This window comes from Oreochromis niloticus, linkage group LG19, assembly GCF_001858045.2.
Source record: "Oreochromis niloticus isolate F11D_XX linkage group LG19, O_niloticus_UMD_NMBU, whole genome shotgun sequence".
Classification (NCBI taxonomy): domain Eukaryota; kingdom Metazoa; phylum Chordata; class Actinopteri; order Cichliformes; family Cichlidae; genus Oreochromis; species Oreochromis niloticus.
The window spans coordinates 20,038,268-20,059,505 of record NC_031983.2 but is presented as its reverse complement, the minus strand read 5'-3'; the positions used below and the strand labels follow the sequence as shown (position 1 = coordinate 20,059,505).

General features: G+C 41.1%; 2 protein-coding genes across 2 annotated transcripts in view; one reads left to right on the top strand and one right to left on the bottom strand.

Annotated features, from left to right (window-relative positions):
* stag1a (STAG1 cohesin complex component a) overlaps window positions 1-13,275 on the top strand; it is a 40,045-nt gene extending 26,770 nt beyond the window's left edge. The window contains exons 3-32 of the mRNA XM_003443014.5: window positions 484-604; window positions 822-977; window positions 1,131-1,227; window positions 1,314-1,390; window positions 1,632-1,836; window positions 2,174-2,325; window positions 2,481-2,554; window positions 2,646-2,769; window positions 2,961-3,059; window positions 3,221-3,300; window positions 3,707-3,814; window positions 3,906-4,020; window positions 4,153-4,270; window positions 4,522-4,625; window positions 5,651-5,743; window positions 6,083-6,376; window positions 6,474-6,544; window positions 6,809-6,977; window positions 7,432-7,524; window positions 7,694-7,868; window positions 8,001-8,140; window positions 8,302-8,403; window positions 8,511-8,659; window positions 9,125-9,253; window positions 9,567-9,769; window positions 9,894-10,062; window positions 10,179-10,295; window positions 10,437-10,551; window positions 10,653-10,733; window positions 11,745-13,275. Coding sequence (XP_003443062.1) covers window positions 484-604; window positions 822-977; window positions 1,131-1,227; window positions 1,314-1,390; window positions 1,632-1,836; window positions 2,174-2,325; window positions 2,481-2,554; window positions 2,646-2,769; window positions 2,961-3,059; window positions 3,221-3,300; window positions 3,707-3,814; window positions 3,906-4,020; window positions 4,153-4,270; window positions 4,522-4,625; window positions 5,651-5,743; window positions 6,083-6,376; window positions 6,474-6,544; window positions 6,809-6,977; window positions 7,432-7,524; window positions 7,694-7,868; window positions 8,001-8,140; window positions 8,302-8,403; window positions 8,511-8,659; window positions 9,125-9,253; window positions 9,567-9,769; window positions 9,894-10,062; window positions 10,179-10,295; window positions 10,437-10,551; window positions 10,653-10,733; window positions 11,745-11,768 — 3,754 coding nt within the window. The 3' untranslated portion in view covers window positions 11,769-13,275. The remainder of the gene's footprint in view (window positions 1-483; window positions 605-821; window positions 978-1,130; window positions 1,228-1,313; window positions 1,391-1,631; window positions 1,837-2,173; window positions 2,326-2,480; window positions 2,555-2,645; window positions 2,770-2,960; window positions 3,060-3,220; window positions 3,301-3,706; window positions 3,815-3,905; window positions 4,021-4,152; window positions 4,271-4,521; window positions 4,626-5,650; window positions 5,744-6,082; window positions 6,377-6,473; window positions 6,545-6,808; window positions 6,978-7,431; window positions 7,525-7,693; window positions 7,869-8,000; window positions 8,141-8,301; window positions 8,404-8,510; window positions 8,660-9,124; window positions 9,254-9,566; window positions 9,770-9,893; window positions 10,063-10,178; window positions 10,296-10,436; window positions 10,552-10,652; window positions 10,734-11,744) is intronic.
* A 635-nt stretch (window positions 13,276-13,910) lies between these two features.
* pccb (propionyl-CoA carboxylase subunit beta) lies at window positions 13,911-19,611 on the bottom strand. Its single transcript, XM_003442879.4, has 15 exons — window positions 19,360-19,611; window positions 18,673-18,792; window positions 18,514-18,582; window positions 18,371-18,427; window positions 18,124-18,237; window positions 17,802-17,912; window positions 17,510-17,618; window positions 16,254-16,374; window positions 16,094-16,175; window positions 15,875-15,998; window positions 15,683-15,790; window positions 15,374-15,474; window positions 14,956-15,054; window positions 14,771-14,870; window positions 13,911-14,669 (listed from the first exon to the last, which is right to left on the bottom strand). Exons 1-15 carry the CDS (start codon window positions 19,603-19,605, stop codon window positions 14,548-14,550), a joined length of 1,683 nt encoding a protein of 560 aa, XP_003442927.1. The 5' UTR covers window positions 19,606-19,611; the 3' UTR covers window positions 13,911-14,547.
* Window positions 19,612-21,238: the final 1,627 nt, after the last annotated feature.

Genomic DNA, 21,238 nt, shown 5'->3' with positions numbered 1-21,238 from the left:
GAGTTTTTATAAAGGGCAACTATCAGTTTGGCAACAATCTGGCATTAAATTTGTTTTTTTAATTGGTTATTTTATCCATTCATCGTTCACTCATCCAGAACCAGGTTAATTTAAATGAATCCATGAGTAATTGTTTTAGATTTTTTAGGCTACCTGGCATGTTTTATCACATTTGGCCTTAAAGGTTTGTTTGCTGTAGCTGATAAAAGATATTTGTAGGACTGGATGCTACTTTAAAATGATCTTTGCTACTTTTGGGAAGACATGTTTTTGATTGACCTTTATAGTGTTCTAAACTCAAAGAATATGGTTTTGAAATGGTATGTGGAAACACAAGTGACAAGTGCGTTAGTGTTTTTTCTTTTTTTTTAACTCACCCAATTCATTTGTTTGCCTGTCAGTGGAATTGAACATTTAATTTGGCTAATGAATACAATCATTAAATGCTAATGAATGAAATGCATTTGTGGTTTGCTCTTTCAGGGACTCATCCAATGAGTCTGGGGCAACAGACACTGTGGGAATAAGTATGAGCATAAGTGAGATGGAAGATCCAGAGATGAAAGGAAAAAAGAAGAGAGGGAGACCCGGCAAACAAGCACCGGTACCAGAGTTTGTTAAGAAAGGGGAAACTTGTGGAAAAAAATCTGGTTAACAGACAATGCATGTCTTTGATTTTGTCTGGTGGATTTGAAGTGTGTAATGGGTGGTGTAGGAAGAAGCTGTTATATTTCCCATTGTGTGCAAGTCTGTGTTTGGGGATGAGTGTACATACAAAGGGTTCTTTACAAACTTCCTAACTGACATTTCCCTGATTTCAGACATCCAACAAGAAGCCACGGAAGTCACCGACAGACAAGACTGTGAGTGTGGCCAGAGGGCGAGGGAAAGCCAACGGTGTGGCTCAACATAACGGAGATGGGGGAGACCCAGTCACTCTATTTGAAGTGGTCAAATTGGGAAAGAGTGCCATGCAGGTGGGTGAACACAGGTTTGATTTCATAAGCATCAGTGTAAATAAAATATTTAAGTATGTAATCAGATATTATAATGTATTACATCTGTTTGAAGCTTTTTAAATGTATGTTTTTCACTGTTTTTGTCATTTGATTATTATTTTCTGTATACAGTCAGTAGTGGATGAGTGGATTGAGTCATATAAACAGGACAGAGACTTGGCGCTGCTGGACCTGATCAATTTTTTCATCCAGTGCTCAGGTTGCAAAGGTAGGCGTGTTTTACTTAAATCTGTCCTCCTATGTGCATGCATTATAAACAAGACTACCAAATCTGCTGTTTTTGGGTGTAACCAGGCACCGTGAGGATTGAGATGTTCAGGAACATGCAGAATGCAGAGATCATCCGTAAGATGACCGAGGAGTTCGATGAGGTAATTATCTGCTAAAATAAGCAGAAATTAACACAATTTAAACAGTTGCAAGAAAGCATTGCTGTATTATTTAGTTATGCACATATATTACACTATGTTGAAGATGTGTGGACAAATTTGATGATATCTAACTGACAGCTCAAAGCAGTTTATTGTTGTATCGTGTTTCAGTTGAGCAAAAAAATAAAGAACAAGAAGTTAAAATAACTGTAATCTGTCTATGTTTTGTTTTTTTCAACAGGATAGTGGAGATTATCCTCTTACCATGCCAGGACCTATGTGGAAAAAGTTCCGTTACAACTTCTGCGAGTTTATCAGCGTTTTGATCCGTCAGTGTCAGTACAGCATCATCTATGACGAGTACATGATGGACACTGTGATCTCCCTCCTCACTGGACTGTCTGACTCTCAAGTGCGAGCCTTCAGGCACACGTCCACGTTAGCGGGTACCAACAACATGATATTTGTTTGAACTCAAAGCAGTAATTGTTCCGCAAATACCTCCACATGGGCTGATAACACAAGTCATATTATAGTGGGAGATAATAATAATTACATTTGCTTAGGACTGATCGAAATAAGCTCGTTGTGGTTATAAAGACAGAAAAACAGCTAATAATTTGCTGTGTTTAGGTCTGTTTTGTGTCTTGTACTAACAGTTATTTATTAACTTTCTGCTGCTTGACATTGCACAGTTTAATCTGGACTTTTGTTAGGTAGATTGAAAGTGTATTTCCCAGGACGAAATGTCTAAAGGTTTTGAATGCTGTTATCTCTGCATAGCAATGAAGCTGATGACAGCACTGGTAAATGTAGCGCTGAACCTGAGCATTCACCAGGACAACACCCAGAGACAGTACGAGGCTGAGAGGAACAAGATAGCTGGCAAACGTGCCAACGAGAAGCTGGAACTGCTGCTACAGAAGAGGAAGGAGGTGGGTTTGGGTTCGATATCACAGAAGAATTTACTTTTTAAGTGTCTTAGATTATCATAGGTGGTTGTGGTACTACTTAGCTGTAAATCCGGGTGTTTGAAAATGTCCTTTTCAGTTTCAGCATTGTCTTTAACTTTGAGTTTTTCCTTATACAGCTTCAGGAAAACCAAGATGAAATAGAGAACATGATGAACTCCATCTTCAAGGGCATCTTTGTGCATCGTTACAGGTACATACTCTAAATGTCCCCTTCCTTAATGATGAGGATTTAAGAGTAATATTGAAAGTATTTTGGTGATTCTGTTTTTCTTACTTTCTAGGGATGCGATCGCTGAAATTCGGGCCATCTGTATTGAGGAAATCGGAGTGTGGATGAAGATGTACAGCGACGCATTCCTTAATGATAGTTACCTAAAATATGTTGGTTGGACTCTACATGATAGAGTAAGAACACAAAATTTAAACAAATTTTGGAGTTTTTGTACAACCCTTGGCTGATATTTACCACTGGATTTAATGCAAAGGGATGAATGATATTTCCACAGATACAGAATGGTAGTTGTGTAGCACACCACAGCAGGATTTTATTTAAGATGTTTGGCCAGCTTGAACCTTTTTTTTTTTTTTTTTTCTAGCAAGGAGAAGTGCGTCTGAAGTGCTTGAAGGCTCTGCAGAACCTGTACACAAACCGAGAACTGTTCCCCAAACTAGAGCTTTTCACTAACCGCTTCAAGGTAACGCTAGCAGCGAGAACTGAGGCTGCTTTCATGCAACTCCACAGTAGACATGGGCAGTGTTTAGATTTTTTTTAGTTTTCTGAATTCTCTTTTGTTTCTCCTTATTTATTCTAGTTCTCTGCAGTTGTTTCTCTGCTCAACTTTATCTGTTTTGGCAGGACCGAATAGTATCAATGACACTGGATAAGGAGTATGACGTGGCTGTAGAGGCCATTAGATTGGTCACACTCATTCTGCAGTGAGTAGCTTTGATCTTTCTCTGTATTTTTGCATGCCTACATATGAAACTCTTTTCTTTTTAGATTCTGGTCAGCATTTTAGCATAAGATGATATTTTGGCTATGATCACATGCTTAAGACGAGGATTATCATGTACTGAACACTCAGTTCCTGGGTCACTTTAGCTAAGGAGATGATCTCAGTCACACTCACAAATAGATTGGGTAGTTTAGTGTAAACTAGTTTAATAGTTTTTGATTGCTGTTTCCCTTGACTTCCCTTTATATGCAATATTTTTGTTAATTTTTAATTATTCCTTTCGTCCTCTGGGCGTTTTCAGTTATTTCCCGTGTTTAATATTGTTCTCATAACTAGCTCGGATTGATTTAAACTTGATTAATCTGTGTGCAAATTGTCTGCTGCAGGGGCAGTGAAGATGCTTTGTCCAACGAGGACTGTGAGAATGTGTACCACCTGGTGTACTCTGCTCACCGGCCGGTCGCTGTTGCTGCTGGAGAGTTTCTTCACAGAAAGTGAGTCTAATTAGGGCATTGTTGGTGTAATAACATTGTTAGTCTTCAATCTGTAAAACTCTTATTCTGTCTGTTTCTCACTCGCTGTCAGATTATTCAGTCGCCATGACCCGCAAGCAGAAGAAGCGCTGGCTAAACGCAGAGGGAGGAGCAGTCCCAATGGGAATCTCATCCGTATGCTAGTGCTGTTCTTTTTGGAGAGTGAGGTAACGCTCATGAAAACACACATCTTATCAGCATACTGTGTGTGTTTTAGATGTTGGGCACTCACAAACACTAAGTAGTTCCAGGATGATTCCTGCAGATTGAAATCTCTTTCAATGTGATTTTGTGTGTAGCTCCACGAGCATGCAGCGTACCTTGTCGACTCTCTGTGGGAAAGCTCTCAAGAGTTGCTGAAAGACTGGGAGTGTATGACTGAACTGCTGCTGGAGGAGCCCGTACAGGGAGAAGAGAGTAAGGCACACAGTATTACACACTGATCTTATTTCCTTTGGGAGAAGCTGAATCAAATAAAATACAACCGCTGAGAACCAGAGAGAAGAGATGATGTAATAAAATCTTGTTCCCTGAAACTCTTCTGTCCCTTAATCCTTTTCTCTGTTTCCGACCTTTGCTGTCATTCGGTTTCTCTTTTCTTTCCACATTTGTTTCTTCCTGCGTCTTTGTCTCTCCTCTGCTCAAACGTCTTCTGTTTTTCCCTGTAGTGTTGTCTGACAGGCAGGAGAGTGCGCTGATCGAGCTGATGGTGTGCACCATCCGACAGGCAGCAGAGGCACACCCACCTGTTGGCAGAGGCACTGGCAAACGGGTGTGTAAAGTATACACATATCATACCCCAGAAACACTCAGAGTATTCACTTTGAATGTTGCAGATGAAACCTTATGCAGTCATGTGATAACCTTTACTGCTTCAGTAGGAGTTAAGAGGGACAGTATGAGCCAGGTACTAATAATCAGATGCACTTAATTGGTCATCAGCAAGTTTGAGCATCTCTATAAAAGCTGAACATTTGGCAGTTTGCTGGTCTGGAGAATATGAGGTGTGTGTTAACACTGCTGCAGTCCTCCCAGGATTGGACATTCCAGAAAATTCACCCCAAGGACATAGCATGCAAATCTCAGAGAGACTACAGAAATTGCAACTCTAGAAGTATATCACAGGCAAAAATCGACAACACAATATGTAAAGAAGTCTACGCCTCAACTCGAATGAAATCCTGTGGCAGGATCCCAAGAAAGCTGTGCACAAAGAAATACCCGCAAACGTTAATGAACTGAAGTAAGATTGTAAAGACACGTGGGGCAAAATTCCTCCACAGAAAATGATTACTTCAAATTACAGCTGCTAAAAGTGGTTCTACAAGTTTTTGTATCACAAGGTGAATTTAGCGTTTCACAGGACTGTATGGGGTCCAGTAAAAACCTGCTTTTTCACATGACTGTACCTGCCAAGTGGGCATGTTGAAGGGGAATTCACTGTGAATCTCAAATGTGACGATGTATTATACTTCAGTGTAAAAGCAGCCACCTTATTTACCAGAGTGTGTTAATGTGCTCATCTGTACATTTGATTCTGTTGTATTGAACTTTTGTTGTTCTCCACTTTTTCAGATTTTTTTTTTTTAAATATGTAATTATGTGCATAAGACTCCAGCAAATAATTTTAGCAAGGCAGAGAACTTCTTGAATATGTTATGTTGTTAAACAGAAATAGCAAGAATTTTCCTACTCATTAATACCTTTTTTGGTCATATAAAGAGGTGGAAAATGATGCAGTTTTTGGTCCCAACAAAAGAATCACAGATGTGTGTATATATTTATTTATTTGTCCAGGTGCTGACAGCAAAGGAGAGGAAGACCCAGATAGATGATAAGAACAAACTGACAGAGCACTTCATCATGGCTTTACCCATGCTGTTGTCCAAGGTAAGGCTTTTCTTAGCTTGCCCATGGCTGTCAAGGGGGAGACCAGTGATAAATGACTTGGCTAGAAGACCGATCAGTTTGTCAAAATAAATGATCTACTTGTGAGAATTGCTGCTGAATACTTTGCGCCCTCAATCTCTAAAGTCTGCTGGCTATATGTGTAAAATGTCACTCACTATTTCACTGAGAAACAGAAGCCAAGCGTTGCATGCTGATTGATGGGTCTTTCTTTCCCGTTTTAGTCCTTCTGTGCTAGTTTTGTAACTTTTGTTCCCTCATACACTATAATTTTTTTGTTATCTTTATTTAATTCTCGTCTCTCCGTTACTTTGCCCAAAGTACCAGGCAGACTCGGAGAAGGTAGCCAACCTGCTGCAAATCCCCCAGTACTTTGACCTGGACGTGTACAGCGCTGGGCGCATGGAGAAGCACTTGGACGCCTTATTAAAGCAGATCCGTCTGGTTGTGGAGAAGCACATAGAGACCGATGTGCTTGAGGCCTGCAGCAAGACATACAGCATCCTCTGCTCTGAAGAGTACACCATCATGAACCGTGTGGACATTGCCCGATCACAGCTTATTGATGAGATGACCGATCGTTTTGCACACTCGGTCGAAGAGCTGCTGCAAGAGGTATCAGGCACAGTAGCTGGCTGGGTAGACTATTAGAAACTGGGCACTATTTGTACCCATTTGAGTCTTGTATACTAACAGATGTTGGTTATTGCAGGCTGAGGAGGCAGACGATGACGATATCTACAACGTGTTATCTACACTCAAGCGACTCACAGCCTTCCACAAGTATGATCTGCAGCTGTTTCAAGATAAAAATATGGATTATTATCATTGGTCACTCTGGCTGACAATCATTACAGAATCTGAGATTATTAGCTTAGCATTCCAGATAAGATTTGTGTAAATCTGTAGGGAGACATTTAGTTCGCATTTTTCTATTGCAAGAATTATTATTCATTCATCCATTCATTCATTCAGTGTTTTGGAAGAAATTTTCCACCAAATAAATGTGATCATTTCAGTGTGTGCTCTTCTCGTTTTCTGCTTCAGTGCCCATGATTTGACACGGTGGGATTTGTTTGGGAATTGCTACCGGCTGCTGAAAGCGGGCATCGAGCAGGGCTCCATGCCAGAGCAGATAGCTGTCCAAGCCCTGCAGTGCTCCCACTACTCCATCCTGTGGCAGCTGGTCAAGATCACAGAGGGGGTTCCCAGCAAGGTGCTCGACCAGCCTCACTAACAGACCGCACTCAGAGTATAGCTTTATTATTGGTCAGTGGCTCAGAGTGAATGCTGCCATGTCTGAGCATCAGTGGCCCAGAGGGACACGGGCTTATCTGTATTTCTGCAGAGGGGGGTGGCTTAGTGTAGAAATCCATCTCACTGTCAGACAGCCCCAGTCCTCAGTCTGGGACTCACCCCAAATCTGTCTCATTTAACACTTAAACACCTTACCAAGACTTCAGCTCCCATATAGGACATAACTTATCTGGAACATTGTTGAAAACATCAAAAGTGTTGCTGAATTATTATTCATAATATTCCTTCATTCATACTGATAGGATGACAAAGACAGCTAGCCTGACTGTCACAGCTGTTCATTAGTGACTCTTGCTAAAGTACTCATTATTTTGGCTGATTATCAATGTCTGTGTGATGTTCTCTGTGTGCAGGATGACCTGGTGGCTCTCAGGAGAGTGGTCAAGTCTTTCCTGGCAGTGTGTCAGCAGTGCCTGTCTAATGTCAACACACCGGTTAAAGAGCAGGTAACAGATGTTGTTGTGTCGTGAGTAACAGAAGAGCTTTGAAATCAACGTTGTCTCTCGATTTATGTAAAGGATGCATGTTTTCTGTTATCTCTACATATCATTGTTTTGTTTTTTGAAATAAAGACTCTTTGGTCAAGCTGTGACAATATTGCTATTTCTTGTTTAGGCATTCATGCTTCTCTGTGACCTGTTGATGATCTTCAGTCACCAGCTGATTTCTGGTGGCAGAGAGGGCCTCCAGCCCCTGGTGTTCAACCCAGACAGCACTCTGCAAAATGAGCTGCTAAACTTCGTCTTAGACCACGTCTTCATCGACCAGGATGATGAGAGCCAGAGCATGGGTGAGAGAGAAGTTAGATCGGATCATGTTGTGGTTTCTGTTTCGGATCCAAGAAGTTTTTAACAATTACTAAAGGTTGAGAGAAGGTAGGGAGCTTTCTCATTGTTGTCCACTACTGTCTTTGTGCCTGTAGAGGGAGATGAGGAGGATGAAGCCAACAAGATCGAGGCCCTCCACAAGAGGAGAAACCTGCTTGCAGCTTTCTGTAAACTCATCATCTACGACATTGTAGACATGCCTGCTGCTGCTGACATCTTCAAACACTATATGAAGGTTTGTGTGTAGCATGCATGGAGCTGAGTTACTGTGGAATTGAAAAAAATGGTTTTAATTCACCTAAATTTACCTTTGATGCAAATCTGGGTGTGATATGAGATTCAGTGCATTAATTCAGACAACTTGGGTGAATTAATAGTTTCATTTCTCTGCCCCAGTATTATAATGACTATGGCGACATCATCAAGGAGACTCTCAGTAAAACCAGACAGACGGACAAAATCCTCTGTGCCAAGACACTCATCCTCAGTCTGCAGCAGGTGAGACGGTGATGGTGCTTTTTACACAGCTTCCTGTTGTGTACTCTTAAAGTTACAAGTGCTCTCCTGTGCATACCCACTAACTCCTATGCATTCATGTGTTGCAGCTGTTCAATGAGCTGCTGCAGGATCAGGGTCCCAACCTGGACCGAACGTCTTCTCACGTGAGCGGCATCAAGGAGCTGGCCCGGCGCTTTGCCCTCACCTTTGGCCTGGATCAGATCAAGACCAGAGAGGCTGTTGCCACGCTACACAAGTGAGATCATGAGCGCTGTGGTGTCTCTGTAAACGGAAGCTTAAGATTGATACTTTTAGCATAAATTAAAAGAGTATGAGTGATTCCAATTTGTCTTTACATTGAAATGCCAATAATTCATGCAGGATTTTGGTTAATTCTTGCATGTTGAGGATGTGAAATTAAATTATTTTAACAACTTATTCAAGCCTGGGAGCAAAATGTTAAGTAAACTTTTACCGACCAGTTTTGGAATCACATAGGAAGCATAAAGCAGACACAAGTTTTTATTTGCTTTTAAAGTTACATGAATTAAGTACAAAAAATACACCGTTAATAATTAATAAGGGTAGATTGAGGTTAAAAGAGTCTTTGTTATATACACCAACTGTTTGTAAAGTTTTAGTACTCGTGTAACTTGGTGTTGCTTTCTTTATTGCCATCTCTCATTGTTTCTCCTCTCTGTTGTTCTTTCCATTGTGTCAGGGATGGAATAGAGTTTGCATTTAAGTACCAGAATCCTCGAGGACCAGAGTTTCCTCCTATAAACTTGGCCTTCCTGGAAGTCCTGAGTGAATTCTCCTCGAAATTAATCCGCCAGGACAAAAAGACAGTGTAAGTACTTCTATCCAATTTATCATCAGCTAATACTCCAGCTTTTATATACCTATCTTCCCCTGCTCCATTATTCACAAGGGGTCCCCGCAGCTGGTAGCTCCACATGTTTGATTCGGCACAGTTTTTATGCTGGATGGCCTTCCCGACAAAACCCCAACGGGATTTGTGTCTCCTTCCGGGACCAAACCAGCAATCTTTAGCTTGTTAGGCAATGGTGTAAACCACACTATGGAGCCACTAACACTCCAGCCCGTATTTTATTAATTAAAAAGAAAAAGGATAATGCTATAAAATGCTGCTGCCTCCACAGCCACTCGTACCTGGAGAAGTTCATGTCAGAGTCGATGTCAGAGCGTCGGGAGGACGTGTGGCTGCCGCTGATTTCCTACAGAAACAGCCTGCTGACCGGAGGAGACGAGGACCACATGTCTGTTACGTCAGGCTCAAGCAGCAAGACCGGCTCAGTCCGCAGCAAGAAGGGTCGACCGCCACTCCACAAGAAACGTATTGAGGGTGAGCAGAGATGAAGGATTACCCATTTTATTGGGGTGGCTTAACTGAACTTTATCTCTTACAGGAGATGAGACACTTACTCCTCCTGCTGAAACTGAAATTACTCTGTTTGCTTCATATTCAGAGGAGAGTAGTGTAGAGGGCTCGTGGATGATGCGCAATGACACCCTACAGACACCTGGGGCACTTCAGACTCCTCAGCTCACCTCAACAGTCCTCAGAGAGAACAGACCAGCAGAGCACATGCCTGACCCAGACTCAGAGCCAGGATCAGAGAACGATTTCGTACACAAGTGGGTTCATGCACATGTTGTCCGTAGGTGCAGATGCACATAGAAACGTTAGCCCAGTTTTTAAAATTACAAGACAGCAGCAGAACTAATGGACATGTGTCTTCGTTTGTCCTCAGTCCTCAGATGCAGATGTCATGGCTCGGCCAGCAGAAGATAGAAGAGGTGAATAGGAAGGACCGAACAGCCATGAACTACATCAAGTCTCGCAGCAATCAGGGTGTCCGGCAGACTGTGTAAGTGTGTGTTTTGCTCATAAACCGTAAGTGTAGTGTGAAGATGTTGGGTAAAAATGGAAACACAAATTCTGTCCAAACTTTTATCCACCCTAAAAGTCACAGTAACCATGATAATCGTAACCTGGCATTCCCTTTCAGGCGTGGGCTGATGGAGGATGACGCAGAGCCGATCTTTGAAGATGTGATGATGTCATCACGGGGCCAGCTGGAGGACATGAACGAGGAGTTTGAAGACACCATGGTGATCGACCTGGTCAGTTATAAACTATTCATTTAGTTGATATGAGATTTCAGTTTTTTCTTTCTCGTTCTGGTTCTGACATGGCTTCTTAAAACATATTTGACCTTTTATAGCCACCTTCAAGGAACAGACGTGAAAGAGCGGAATTAAGACCAGACTTCTTTGACTCTGCAGCAATGATTGAAGACGAGTCGGTAAGTGATGATTTGCCAACTAAATATCGAAAAGAAAACTGAACAAAATAAAAATAAAGTAGTAATAAGTTAGACTATAGGTAATGAAGGATAAGAGGAGAAATTAAGCTTTCAAAAGCACAGAAAAACTGATTTAAAGAAGTCCTTTCTCTAACGTTACACTGGTCAACAAATTTCAGCTTCTGTTTAAAATATATCTGATTGGCTAACATTTCCAAGATATATAATTTTTTCATACGTTACACTCATGTGCATTAATCACAGATTATAAGCTTATGTCTTCTATGTCATCTGTTTATGGTTACTTATTTTTTTACTTTAGCTGAGCAGTTAAAGGTCTTTATGTAGTTTGCCCCATTCAGTAATTTAAACAAAGGCTTTTTTTCCCCTACATATGTGCTTTCGATCTAACAATGCACACACAATATTATGACATATAGACATGCAGGTTTCACTTATAGATGTTCCACAAACAGACTATTTAATAATGAAAAGTATTATTTTAGTATGTTTTAAAAATAAGTACTGTTAATTTGCACCAGCAGATTTCAGTTCCTGCTTCTAAGAAGGTCAAATCCAAAGCCAGAGTAGAGGTCAAATAGATGCATTTCATCAATCAGCACAATTTGATTAAAGTTGGATGAATAGTTTCTGAAAAGTTGCCATTGAAACAATAACACCTGCTCACATTTGGAATATTTTTACCAAAATTCTGGCATCAAAGTGTATTTAGTTATTTCTCGTGTTAATTAAGAACTTTTGATCTTAGAAATGGCTAAGCAAACCAACAATTTCAAGCATCAAATTCAGTTTCACTGATTAAAAATTCATGAAGTTATTCTGAAAGTGTTTTGGCTTTTTCACAGTACAGACATAAAGGTGAGTTTTTAAAGTCCCTGCATATGAAGTGAACTTAAGTAGCAAAAGAGCAAACACTGCCGCACTTTTTATATAGAGCATGTACTTTTTTTCGGGAAGGGTTTTCTGACTTTCTCATCTTCATTGTTCCAGGGATTCAGCATGCCCATGTTCTGATCTGGAAACTGGAAAAGATCCTAAGATCAGGATGCTAATCAAGAGTAAATGGAAGAGGAAGGTTTAGCCCAGATCACCTGCCAATCAAGACTCGTAAGATGAAGAAAAAAAATCATTTTTGAAGTACTTTTCTTTCTCTGTAAGACATGATGGAAGGATGCTTTTCAAGAGGATCTTCTGAAACTGCAGGATCTCACCTGGAGGCGAGGATCCGCCCTCTTCAGTCAGGCGGATCGGAGGATCCACAGTGTAGTCTGAACTATTCAAGAGCCTTGTCCTGCTTGTATTCTTCCTCCTCTTCCTCTTCAGCCTGTTGGTTTAGCACTTGTTAGCAGTACCTCTGATGGCGCTCTGGCTGCATAATCCTGCAGCCGGCCGACGAGTACTCGCAGTTTTTACAACCCTCCCCCCTCGCCTCCCCCGTTACACACATGTACAGTTGTTTGCTTGGGCTCCCAGTCTGCAGCGTAACACTCTGTACAGCCCCCACCCCCCTCTTTTGGTGTTGCACTTCACCCCATCTTAAATCCAACTAAATGTTCTATATCTTTGCTCTTAATACCACCAACTGCCCCGTCTCCTCTCTCTGCCATCTCTGAGTCGTCGTATGTGTTGGTGCTGGTGCGTGATATGCGTGTGAAGTGTTGGTGGTGACCCCGGTTAGGCAGTGGAACGTGCACACAGAGGTCAACAGCTGTACACCGACCTGGAGGACGTGATGTAGCTGCCGTGTGTGCATGTGGTGTCAAAGCAAAGAGAGAGTGGTGTTATTTAACAGTGAAGGTGCACATCTGACCGACCACGGAGAGAATCCACACCTCCTCAAATCTTCTGCACACACAACCCTCCAACCCCTAAATAACGGCTTTTTGAACTAATTAAAAAAAAAGTTTTAAAAAAAAGACAGTAAACATATTTTCAATTCTGTAGCTTTAGTACTAAAGTTTTAAATCAAGTGTGTTTTTGTTTTTGTCTGATGTTTGTACAGCTTTTTCTTGGATATGTACCTTGTTTGTTGCCAAATTGTGGCCTACATACTAAAAAGTATATTCTAGCCCCTCCCCTCCACACCTGTAAGTCATAGGATACCGATGATACCAGCTTCCACGCGCTGTAGGTCTGATTGCAATCATTTCGCAGTTCAGTATTACGACAGGTTATCTCTTCAGTTTGGTCATTTTACAGGTGAAAACATTTTGCTACCTGCAATCAGTGTCAACAGATTCAGAAGATGGAAGATTTGTTGTTCATATCCAGTGCAGTGATGGATCTTTATGTATGACAGATTTGTCTGAATGTGTTTTGAATGTGTTCAGCCATGCCCCTCCCCCAGCTCAATATTTACAACCTTTATTCACTGGCTGGTTTGCAGTCCTGTAAATATCAAAGACAATTGGATCTTTTCTGCAGTGCAGTTGACATCATTTGCCCCAAAATACTGTAAAAGCCTGTTTGTTTTTTTTCTGTGAACTTAAATTCTTTTTAATAAAATAAAATCTGTAATCAATTCATGGGCTAGTGTCTGTTGTTGTCAGATACAGCTTTCCACTTGTGTGTTTAATGTGAAGAATGAACAGTTAACCTTCCTTAAAACCACAATATGGATTTATTGAATATACAGACAACAGTCTTAAGCCACCCATTCATCTAGAAGAGTATTTGTGAGGTCGGACATGGATGTTAGGTGAGATGTCCTGGTTCACAGTATCCATTCTAGTTCAAGCTTAAGCTGTTTGATGGGGGTTGAGGTGAGAGCTCTGTGCAGGCCTGTCAGGTTCTTCCACATCAGACTCATCCAACTATGCTTAAAGACTAAACAAAAATTGACTATGGAAACAAACTAAATTCAATCAAAAACAAAAAGGCAAAATTTGAGGTATAGTTGATCAATTTTGTACAAGGGCTGGCCCTCAGACTTTATGCCCTTTAAGTTGTTGAAAACTGTGTGACCGGTTCAGCTATTACCATTTACCCATAAACCATGAAACTACACCAGCTCCATCCCGTTGTGTGTCTGTTGTGGGAGCTGGATCTGATCATGCACACTTAAAACAATGTCTGAGATTCCACCAGATATGATCCAGCGTCTCTGGGAATCATGACTTTTAAAACTAAGAAGAAAAAAAATGAATAAATACGCAGTATATTGAGGCCATGATTTATTTTACAGATGACAGTACAGAGCCTGCCACAGAGAAAAGGCACAGTTCCTGTTGGTGAGGACGTCTCCTTGACCTAAATGGAGGACATCAAATGTTTTAAGTGCCTTTTGAAAGCACCGAACTGTAAAAAACTGATATAGTATATGAACAACTCTGAAAACATTGCACATGATAACAAACGTTACTATGTTTGCATTTGCTGCTAACACCAAAACTCTGGCTTCTTAGATAGCCATATCAACAGTAGTTGCCAATATGGCCACTGTGTGTGACTACAGGGTCATTTATTTCAGATGTTTTTAGGGATTTAATATAAACTATAAAGTAGTAAAGATACACATCCTGATTTTGTTGCGAGTGCTCTAGTATTTCCTCCAAATACAAAATCAATTATACTTAACAGAAATCAGGAGTGATCTTCATTTGCTGCTTGCAGTGGAGTGGTAAACTAAATCTACTAGACAGGCTCCCAATGTCACGAGGTACCGTTAAAGGTGGGTGAGAGAAAACAGTGAAAACTGAGTTTGCTGATCTGCTGTCTGCAAAAAACCCAATTTCATTTGAAATGTAAAAGTCAATACAAATGCCTTTCCATAGTGTTAGTGTGGAGAACATTTTCACAGAGGAATGTTGGCGTGCTTCTTCCAGGGGTTGACCTGCTTCTTGCTGGCCAGCACCTCTAGATCTTGGCAGATCTTTTTGCGAGTTGTCGCTGGCTCGATGATGTCATCCACAAAACCTAAAACGAGCACAGTCGGATAAAGATGTACTCGGTTTGTTGGCGTATACACTGTCAGCAGATAAAGAGCAGGAACAGTCGAAAAAGAAAAGCAGATTTACCTCTGACAGCAGCTGGGAAAGGGTTAGCAAACTTCTCCACGTATTCAGCCTCTGCTTCTGCCTGGTTCTCCTTTCCTCTGAAGATAATCTGAACGGCACCCTGAGGAAAAAAAAAAGAAGGTAACACTAAAAATAAAGGAAGCAGAGAGAAAGGGACAAACAAAAAACCTAGATGTAACGTGTACCTTGGCACCCATGACAGCGACCTCAGCTGTAGGCCAGGCGTAGTTCACGTCTCCTCTCAAGTGCTTTGAGCTCATCACATCATAGGCTCCTCCGTACGCCTGGGATGCAAAGACCAAAATAAAAGGATTAATTCAGCAACAAGCAGCATTTCAGACAGTAAATGAATGCAGATGTAAAAGAATCAAAACTGATTAAATGCGAAGTTAACTTTTTTTTTTGTAGCTGATTCAGACAAAAGATTCCAGTGAAATTATTACAGAGGGTTTTATTCTGAAAAACCACTGGGGTATTGAGTTATCATCACTGCTCGCAGTTCAACGTGGCAGTTTCATTTTACTGAACTTGGAAGTGCTTTTTGTAGGCAGGGCATTATGCAACAAACAGCTGAGCCAGATGTGCAAGAGGAACCTCACACACCTTTCTGGTAATGATGGTTATTTTTGGGACAGTGGCCTCTGCAAAAGCAAAAAGCAGTTTGGCTCCGTGTCGGATGATGCCTCCGTACTCCTGAGCTGTGCCTGTTGAGAGAAAACACAGCAGTTCTATTGGATGGGGGTTCAGACTATCAGATTTTCTGCAGGTGGTCTGTTCAGTCTCATCTGGCTCATCAGAGAATCACTGGTCGTTAAACTAAACCGATTAAGTCATGACCTTCAGCATGACAAACATGCGCTGCACACAACTGCAGCCTGTGTGTACATGCATGGGGATATTATCTAAGAATACCTGGCAGGAAGCCTGGCACGTCCACAAACGTGATGATGGGAATGTTGAAAGCATCACAGAAGCGAACAAATCGGGCTCCCTTCACTGAGGAGTTGATGTCCAAACAGCCTGACAAACAAGACAAGTACAAAATGGACTGAATGGATTGAGTTTTTTGTTTTTAACTGTTAGCTATTCACATATTTTTCTTACCTGAAGCTACTTTGGGCTGATTACCCACAATGCCCACAGTGCGCCCATTCATACGGGCAAATCCCACCACAATGTTTTTGGCATAGTTGGGCATGATCTCAAAGAAGTCCCTCTCATCTACTATCTGATTGAGAAAGAGAACTTTTTTTTTTTAAACACACGCAAAAAGGAAATGAGATGTTGTGGTACACGTTAGAAGGTGTATGTTTGTGCGCATACTGCATGAATTATGTCCAACATGTCGTAGGCTTTAGTTGACTCTAACGGGACGATGTTGTCCAATGATGGTACCAGACGGTCGCTGAAAAACGAATGAGATATCAGACAAAAAAGGAGGGGATTTGTGATTAGTTCAATGAGGGCAAAGGTGACTGCCTACCTAGAGTCATGGGACTCCCTGATGGGTGCGGGATCCTGATTGCTAAGTGGCAGGAAGTTGAAAAACTCTCGCAGGTTGAGCAAAGCCTCAATGTCATTCTCAAAAGCACGGTGAGCCACACCTATGAAAAAGCAATAAGACATTTTAACGAGAGCTTCTCTCAGATGAGTTAAACATCCTGACGTGAGCAGTAATCCTTGATTAGATTTCATTTGCTAAACAGATTTAAAAAGATGCTGTGAAAAAGTCTTTAACCACCCCTCATTTCTGTATATTGTGCTGGGAAAATGGGCAAAAGAAACATGCAAACAAGAATGAAAACAAACTGCATAAAGCAAAAGCAGGTTTGCACAATTCTAACAAGCCTGAAAGTCAATATTTGGTATGACTACCTTTATTTTTCAACATGGCATGAACTTAAGTAAGTAGTCTTCAGAATTCCTGAAGGACATTCAAAGCTCTTCTTTGGATGTTGGCAGCTTTTTGTTCAATTCTCTGTCAACATTCTCCCATACTGCTTCAATAAGGTTGAGGCCTGGGTTCCATTGTGTGTTTTCTATTTAGGTATGCTTTTATTGAATTGGCAGGGATCACCGTTGTACTAAAAAATGAAGTTCATGCCAATCAGATGCTTTCCAGATGGTCATGTACGATGGATCCATCATGCACTACATTCATTTTCTGTGTTCATAATTCCATCAATTCAGACAAAATCTCCAAAACCACTGGCTGAAATGCATCCCCAAACCACGAATGATCCTCCACTGTGTTTTACAGATGGCAGTAAACTGTGTCAGGTCTCTTTTTTCCAATTTCTTAATGACGTGATTTTCACATACAGTTTAATTGCAGCAGATAGTTTTTAGGCCTGCTATTTCTTGTTTTGTTCTACACTTATTCAGTTTTTGGGAATCACTTCTTAGTGCAAAACATACAATTTTATGCCTGCCAAAGTGTTAAAAAGATTCTCTTAAAAAAGTCAGGACTGAAAATGAGAGAAAAAGCAGCCAATGTCTAAAGAAAACTTTGAAAAACACCAGAAATCCTGGAAAACTACTGCTCACGACCACTTTAAACAAATATAAGTAAAGCCTGGCTCCTTTGGAAGAAAAACATAAAGAAATGAAGGGTGGCTCAAGACCGGCTCAGACTGGTAAATGTGACAAACCTAAAGCCAGTGCTGGTAAAGCACCAGTGATTGCTACAGCTTGGTTTACAAAACTCTTCAACATCCACATATCTAAAAAGAGTCTGACCGGACACGGTGGTGTGAGTTTTGGCTCCACCAAGCTCCTCCTGAGTCACATCTTCATTGGTGACAGACTTGACAACATCAGGCCCTGTGATGAACAGGTATGACGTGTCCTAAACACACAAACACAAATGTTTCTGTGCATATTGGAATTGAATGCATCTCTTCTCTAAACACAAAATAGCATTTGCATGCCAATTTGGAAATATTTCAGGACTTTTTCATATTTCTTGCAGCTTAAATAGCATAAAACTAATATTTTACCTACAGTGGATTTTACTGTGTCAGCTACATACCTTAACCATGAAGGTGAAATCTGTGAGAGCAGGAGAGTACACGGCTCCTCCTGCACACGGACCCATGATGAGGGAGATCTGAGGGATGACTCCTGAAGCCATCACGTTCCTCTGGAAACAAGAACACGTACAGTGTCAGAAATACGACACCAGCTGTTGATGATGAGTTTACGGACATGACTCCCGCCATTTATGTGAAATGTTAAACCCACAAAAATGTAGGGCTTCAAGCTTCTGAGCTCAAAAATCGTCAGGTGCAAAGCTTGACATTTTAAATTGATTTACATGAAAAGGTCTGCACAACAATATATAAATTAAATACCAGGAATATATCTGCATATCCAGCCAGAGATTCCACTCCTTCCTGGATCCGAGCTCCTCCAGAGTCGTTCAGCCCGATTACCGGAGCCCCGACTGTCATTGCCTGGTCCATGATCTGACCACAAATTTGATTTAAAAGTGGTACATCAAATGAGGAGATGACCAAAGACAAACACACCCATACAGATGCTAACTTGCTCACAGCTGACAAGCATGATGTTTAATGTTACTGTGAAACATCTGTATACCTTACAGATCTTCTGTGCATGAGCTCCGGACAGACTTCCGCCAAAAACTGTGAAGTCCTGCAAGACAAAGAGAATGTCACATAAAATCGAGTTGCCACGCTTTGCCACATGTAGGTTTTCTGTACAATGAATGAAAACTGTACCTGACTGAAAACATAAACGAGCCTGCCATTGATTCTACCTCGGCCTGTCACAACGCTGTCACCGGGGAACTTTGAGAGAAAAAATGATCAAAATTCACTGAAAATGTTGCAAAATAACAAACATGCTGCTGCAAGAGGTATTTGTGCGCGACCTGTTACCTTGTTTCTGTCCTGCTCCATGCCGAAGTCGGCACAACGGTGTTCCACAAACATGTCTGTCTCTACAAAGGATTCAGGGTCAAGCAGTAGTTGCACTCGCTCCCTGGCTGTCAGCTTACCCTGGACCGCATCACAATGGTAAATTTATTACAGTCATGCATCAGATATGTCACCCATCAGAAAGTTTGCCAGCCACACTGCAAAAGCTATGGTTTTGAAATGTCTGGTTGCTTTAGATCAGTGTTCCAAGTGTTGAATATCATAAGCAAAGCTGCCTCTTTATAGGAGTTTACTTCCTTAATTTGTCAGGTCTTATTATTTAATCCCTTACCAGTTTGTGAGCTGCTTATTGTCAGAGGTTTAACCCAATCTCATAAAATAAATCATTACATATACCTTAAAAACATTTGTTATTGTGAAGTTTTTTGTTTAAATAAAATTAACCCTTTCAGGGCTAAAACAAATAATAACAATGATAATAATAAACTTTAGTTTAAGAGTTACTTACATGTGTGTGTGTGTGTGTGTGTGACAGAGACCAGCAAAACAAACAAGCCCCTGAGCCTGACATTTAAAACACCAACCTCCTGGCTGCCAATGCATTTGAAGCATATGATATTAAACAATTAAAAGAAATATGTGTTAATATAAAAAATAACAGCCTCAGTCTGCGTTAGCTGATTTTACCCTTTTATGTTGTGCCTCTATCCTTTGCTGACCTCCCCCCTGCAGTGCCGCCTGTCGCTTCTGGTCAATCCTCTCTTTAACGGACAGGTGGCTGACAGAGTACCAGCGGCACGACCGATGCAAACTCGTCTGCGGTACTGTTGCAGATACTGCGCCATATTTTACTCGCGTCACGCTCCTTAAGGACACCTTCAAACCATTTATCAGTCCGCAACTGCTTCGAGCAACACTGATGGCCGCCATCATTGCTGTGCGTGTAAGCTCTTCTTCTTTAGTGTTTAATGTGTGTTGACAAGCCAGCGTTGGGGCGCCACCAAGTGGACTGGAGTGTGGCTCGGGAGACGATCCATAAAGAGGGAGGAAAACCCCTTTCTGAGCTTAATTTTATGTTGAACATGGTTTTTTTTTCCACATCTTACTTGCTGTTTGTTATATCCGTTTACTTCAATAGAACTGTCAGGGGATATAGTGCATGCTAACAAATGATCTGCTACACTTTTCTTATGTATTTCACTAAATTCTTAGGAGCCATCTGTCAGTATCAAAACACTAGGCCTGCAGAATCTATACAGTTCTGAACTATGCACTAGAATCAGGGAAGACTGAAACCATCGAGCTATACTTGTAAATAGCACAATACTTGCTTTTTGCCTTTATATCACCCCAAACAAATGAGGTTTTATCTCAAGATGTTCCCAAGCCTTCAAATACTCCTGAGATGTGTCACAATAGCATCTGGAATATAACTCAGCAATTCCATCATTTAATTTAAATGATTCTTAAAGGGGCCTTTGTGTGTAGTTTACATGTCTACACACAAAGAGTGACTCTGCAAGCCTCATACTCCAGTTTAAAAAGAGGCATGCTAGGTCAGCTGATGGTTCTGAACTGGCTGTAAGCGTCAGCCCTGCAATAGACTCACAAATGTGCTCATGCTATAGATGTGTGGAAGAGAGTGTCCTGCTCTTCTGCATTATTGTGTGGCATGGGAGCTTCTCTGTGGTAGAGATGAAGACTCTGCTGGGGGTGGTGAAAGCTGCATAGACTATTGTTTGTAGCAGCTGCCCCCAATACCACCACCACCACAGACATCACTAGCAGATGCAGGGAAATTGCCTCCTCTTTCTTGAAAGACTCCCCTTCGGGCAGGAATCTGTGATCTAGAGCAGAACCACCAGACTGAGGAAGGATCTTTTTCCCAGAGGCTGTAAGGCTTTTAAACTTTGCCGGTGCTCTGTAGTCTCTGCTACAGCCAGAGGTAACAGATATGATAAATCACTTGTGTCTTTGCACTACCCTCTTCACATGTTTGTTTTATGTCTTATTTGTACTTAATATTTCCTATTTAAAATAATAAAAAGAAAAACCTGACATGATTGCAAATTTTAATTTCAGCTCATGACAATACATGTGCTGGAAATACAATAAAAACCCTATAAATCCTTAAATCCTTTGCCCCACAACAGCTGAGATAGACTCCAGCCCAGCTGCAATCCTGACCTGGATGAGCAGTAGAGAATGGCTTATTAAAAGCTTTTTTCCCACTATTTCCACGTGTATCCCTGAAACCCCAGAATAAAGTATATATTTGATATTTTGACATTTGTTGTCAGCTTATTTATATAGCCCGCTATACCAAATCATATGACACATAGATGTCTGTACTTGCTCAAATGCTGTCCATGCCCCAAATAGGGAAATTTTTGTGATCTTCTGCTGCCTTGAAAAACAGATGACTTGAGGATTTTTGGTTTAGTTATTTCAGTTTAAATCCCCATTTGTGTGCAAATTTTTCACTTCATCTACTGCAGCTGTGAGCTGATTTTTCTTTGTCGTGTTTTATACACTTTGCTCAACCTGGGAAAGTAATGTAGGCGGT